The sequence below is a fragment of the Cicer arietinum genome, chromosome 7, assembly GCF_000331145.2.
Source record: "Cicer arietinum cultivar CDC Frontier isolate Library 1 chromosome 7, Cicar.CDCFrontier_v2.0, whole genome shotgun sequence".
NCBI lineage: Eukaryota > Viridiplantae > Streptophyta > Magnoliopsida > Fabales > Fabaceae > Cicer > Cicer arietinum.
Genome location: NC_021166.2, coordinates 14,381,276 through 14,385,561, shown reverse-complemented (window position 1 = coordinate 14,385,561; position 4,286 = coordinate 14,381,276). Strand labels below are relative to the sequence as shown.

Sequence of the window (4,286 nt, the reverse complement as noted above, 5' to 3'; positions counted from 1 at the left end):
GGGAAAGACAATGACCCAGAAACAGACCATAGAGGTGGCCCCAAATAAGGCAAATTTTCAAAATCATGTAACATTTTAATCTCATGTAGACTTAACCAATTAAGTGGTCAATATTCATAAACCAGGAAAAAATTTGCCAAGATTTCATAAATCCTAACTTTTCCAAACATAAGCATGGCTCCATCACTATTGATACTAAGAATAGATTATAGAGTCAACAAGATTCAAATGAGTACCATTGATGCGGACAACCAGTCTATGAGGAAGAGTTAAATCATCCCAGACATAATAAGCGCTGCCTGCAGGCCCAAGAACCTCCGGCTCTAATGAACCCTGGAAATTTCACAAATGATGTGAAGGGTGGGGAAGAAAAAGAAAAAGATTGAATGAAAATCCAAACCAAAGAATTTCTATATACCTTCTGATAGTAAGTTATTGATACGCTATGCAAACAATTTTCAATTCGATAAGGTAGTAGACTCAAATTTGGTGGCTTGTAGAAACTCAAAACAAGAGTAGAACCTTCTTCTACCACATGAACAGCTGCAAATTGTGTCATTTTGTTGTCTGAAGTTGTAGCTTCGTTTCTGAATTTCAGGAAAAAATGTCCTAGTGAAGCTAGACACACTGGCCCAGACCATCCCAATTCAGGCTCATTTGTTTGAATCTTAATAAATAACAAGGAATTGTCGTTGGAAATACTGTGTTTTCTGATTAACCGCTCAAATACACTGAACTCTCTTTTCTTGCAAAATCCTTCCTTCAGCGGCAGTGTCATTCTCTGTTTGCTGTCAATGGAAATATCACCTGCACCCTCATCCTTCACAAATAGCAAAATTAAGTGCATGTTACTTAAGAAAAATAAACACATGGTCTCTTAAACTATTATGTACATAATGCACACCTGAAAATAGAATTGGCGAACAGTAATACGTAGTTCTGATTCATTACAAATAACGTATCGTGGAACCAAAGTCACCGTTTGGGATGGCACAACAATCTCTCCAAAAGAAGGACCAATAGACACTCCAAGCTTCATTACAGATTTAATGCCAGATCCTTCTTCTTTTTTAAAGCTTATTTCGGTAAGACCGGATAACGAACCCAAGTCTAGCAGTGTCTCAGATGTATGGTCCTCCAGCAACTTCAGTTGCACTTTTTCAGATCTGGAAAAATTTAAGAAGATAAGAAACAGTAGAACAAATGAACAATGCATAACACAACAACTAAAGTAAATTTAGGTAGCATTACAAACCACAAATTTTACATTAAACAAATAAGTTATGGATAATAACTAATCTTACTTCAAGAACCATGATCTGGTTGACTTTGGTTGCAAACATAATCCTAGCTCTGAAGGAATGTTCGAATTTAAATTTTCTAATTCAATTCTGCATATGGAGAGCCAACCAATTAGTTAAAAAATGGACAAAGAAAACATAAATGTTCCTATTAACTACTAGAAATGTAGGAATCACCTGGATAGAGGCCACCTTTTAGTTGCAAGAACATAAATTGGAAAGTCTGTCTCATTCTTCATGGAATAGGATGTAAAAACAATAACCTGCAAGCAATTTCACATGATATTAGAGTAGCTAAACAAAAGCAGGATATAGAACTTCACAACTAGATGTCAGCTCTACTCAATAAAAACAAAGGCAGACATAATAACCTCCAGCGCGCCCCTGTTTCCCCGGTACAGTCTCAAAGTTGCGAAAAAATTTCCTCCATCGAAGTCCAAATTTATATCAAGATGTTGGACTTCAGTGTTCAGCTTCAGTAACTTCTTCACACAATCCCCACTACTTACTGGCTTGGAACTTGAATTAGAAGAAGTTAAAGTAACAATGAAGTTTATAACTGCTGGATTGGCATAAAAATCAGCTGTGGAACCACATGATATCTTTGCCTGCTTCCCAATTTTCTCATATCCAACCAGATTCGACTGACCTTAACCGAAATCAAAATTAAAAGTTAATATGCTGTAAAAAGAAATAAATTCTTCAAAACATGCATTTCTTTACCTGTTTCACTCAAAAGAACATCTATGTCAGAATGCAATAAGTTTGTCATCCGTACAGTAGGAAGAAGGTATATTTCTTTCTGCTCTAGCAATGAAACTTTTGAATTCTCGTTTTTTAAGACAGCAGCAGACTTTTCAGGTTGTGCAACAGGGATATCTCTAGCAATTGTCTGAATGAGAAAATGCATATCGGCAACACATAAACCCTCAGACTTGAATTTGCAATGCACAGTGCTGAAGGAACACTTATCTGATTTTGCAAATAATGCCTTGCGAACTCTGTAGTTTAATTTTTCCAATATTCCAGATAGACGGACAGCTTTCCCACCTTTAATATAATCCGACCATTCCAATGAAAGAGAAGTTTCAGAGTTACATAATTCCTCCGTCATTTTAGGTCTAAATGCAAATAAGAAGTTTCCTGAAAATTAACCATTAAACCAAAACAACTCAGGATAAAGGTCAACTTATTCAACAAAGTCTTCGAAAAACAGAACAGAAGGAAGTATACTGATGCAGGAAAAAATAGGCTGTGTCTAACATGCACCACTTGAAAAGTGGTGTATCAGTGGGAGGTAAATTGTTTTTCACAGTCACATCCTTTCACCTTCCCCCTTCAACCCGCTTCCTAATGTTCATCCATTCACCTAACAGCCAACCCACCTAATAATTTCAACCATCTCCCTTCTCTCTCCAATGCCTCAAGTTTCAACTTTTTTTCCTGCAAACCTTCACTTTACTGCTAGAGAGAAAAAGCCTTATTTTACTTATTCACAATATACCATCTGGATTAGTCCTTTAAGTTTATTTTGTATCAGATTGGTCCTTTAGTTTTCCACCTAACTCAGTTAAAAAGTGTTTCCATGACCATTTTGATGTTGATGTTGCAAATCCAAATAAATTTTTAATTAAAAAATTATATTTTGTAAAAACAATTATTAAAAATAAAAACCCCTAAATTGAAATTATTGAGGGTTCTTCAAACTTATTAAGTTTATGAGTTGATGGAAAAGACGAAAATCTGCAGCAGCTTTATTAATCAGTGTGAAATGAAAAGGAATGGCAGTCATTAAAAGGACAAGCAGATGAAAATGTATACCAACACTTAAAGACATTAAAGCCCTCTTTACTCCTCCAGAGAAGTTTATTGCATCAAATATAGCCACAGAATCATCTATAGAATCTCCTGGTTTTAACAACACAGATGCAAACTCGTCTTCCATTGGAGCAGATCGCTGGAATTGAAGTTCCATTGAAAATCCGGTTTCATTATGTATTTTAATCAGCGGAGAAACCACCAATGACAAACCAACCTGATTTAAACAAAACAAAAAGGCTTATACATGGAGATGAGGCAATCTATCTCTATGACTTAAACTGTACACACTCATACAGAGGCATGTATAGTTATTTTTACTTTCATCAATTTAAAAAATTATTTTAAAAAATACTTATTATATATATAAACTTTATATTTTAATATTTTAAATTTATATTATTTACTTAATTAATTAATACTAATTAAATTAAACTATTGAATTTTTCACATAACCTTTTTGCATCATAATTAATATTATTTATCATAATATTTTATTTCTTACATTATTTGCTTTTTAATTGTATATACTCCTTTTAAAATTTATGTTAACCCAATTCCAAATTTGCAACAAATATATAAATGGAAAGGAATTATTTGTGTAGAACAATGACAATTGCAGATACCTCAACATTTATTTTTGGGGGATGCAGTCTTAACGGCATGCTACCTTATCAATCGTATGCCATCTTCTGTCCTTGATGGCAATATCCCCCATTCGGTCCTCTTTCCCCATACTCCTCTTCACCCAATACCACCTCGTGTTTTTAGGTCCACGTGTTTTGTCCACAATTTATCTCCTGGTTTGGACAAATTGTCAGCTCGGTCACTCAAGTGTGTCTTTCTCGGTTATCATCGGTCCCAAAAGGGCTATCGTTGTTATTCTCCCACACTACACCGCTACGTTACATCAGCCGATGTTACCTTTTTCAAGTCTGTACAATATTTTAAACCTACCCATATAGCTATTGAGCCCTATCAGGACATTACTCCCGAACCTCCTCAAGTAGTTATCCCTCTCCCACCCACTCATATTCCTATCGAACCTACCGAGCTTGCCCCTCAACCTTCCCGACCACTACAAACATATCAATCTCGTCACTTACCCTCTGTTGTGCCTATTCCTGTTCCCATTACAGACTCTCCTCCGACGCCACCTCCGGATCC

At 35.6% G+C, this 4,286-nt stretch overlaps 1 protein-coding gene across 1 annotated transcript in view; it reads right to left on the bottom strand.

Annotated features, from left to right (window-relative positions):
• LOC101492923 (uncharacterized) overlaps window positions 1–4,286 on the bottom strand; it is a 72,135-nt gene that overhangs the window by 21,707 nt on the left and 46,142 nt on the right. The window contains 8 exon segments of the mRNA XM_012718217.3: window positions 237–333; window positions 419–820; window positions 905–1,166; window positions 1,305–1,391; window positions 1,479–1,564; window positions 1,673–1,950; window positions 2,025–2,444; window positions 3,123–3,336. Coding sequence (XP_012573671.2) covers window positions 237–333; window positions 419–820; window positions 905–1,166; window positions 1,305–1,391; window positions 1,479–1,564; window positions 1,673–1,950; window positions 2,025–2,444; window positions 3,123–3,336 — 1,846 coding nt within the window.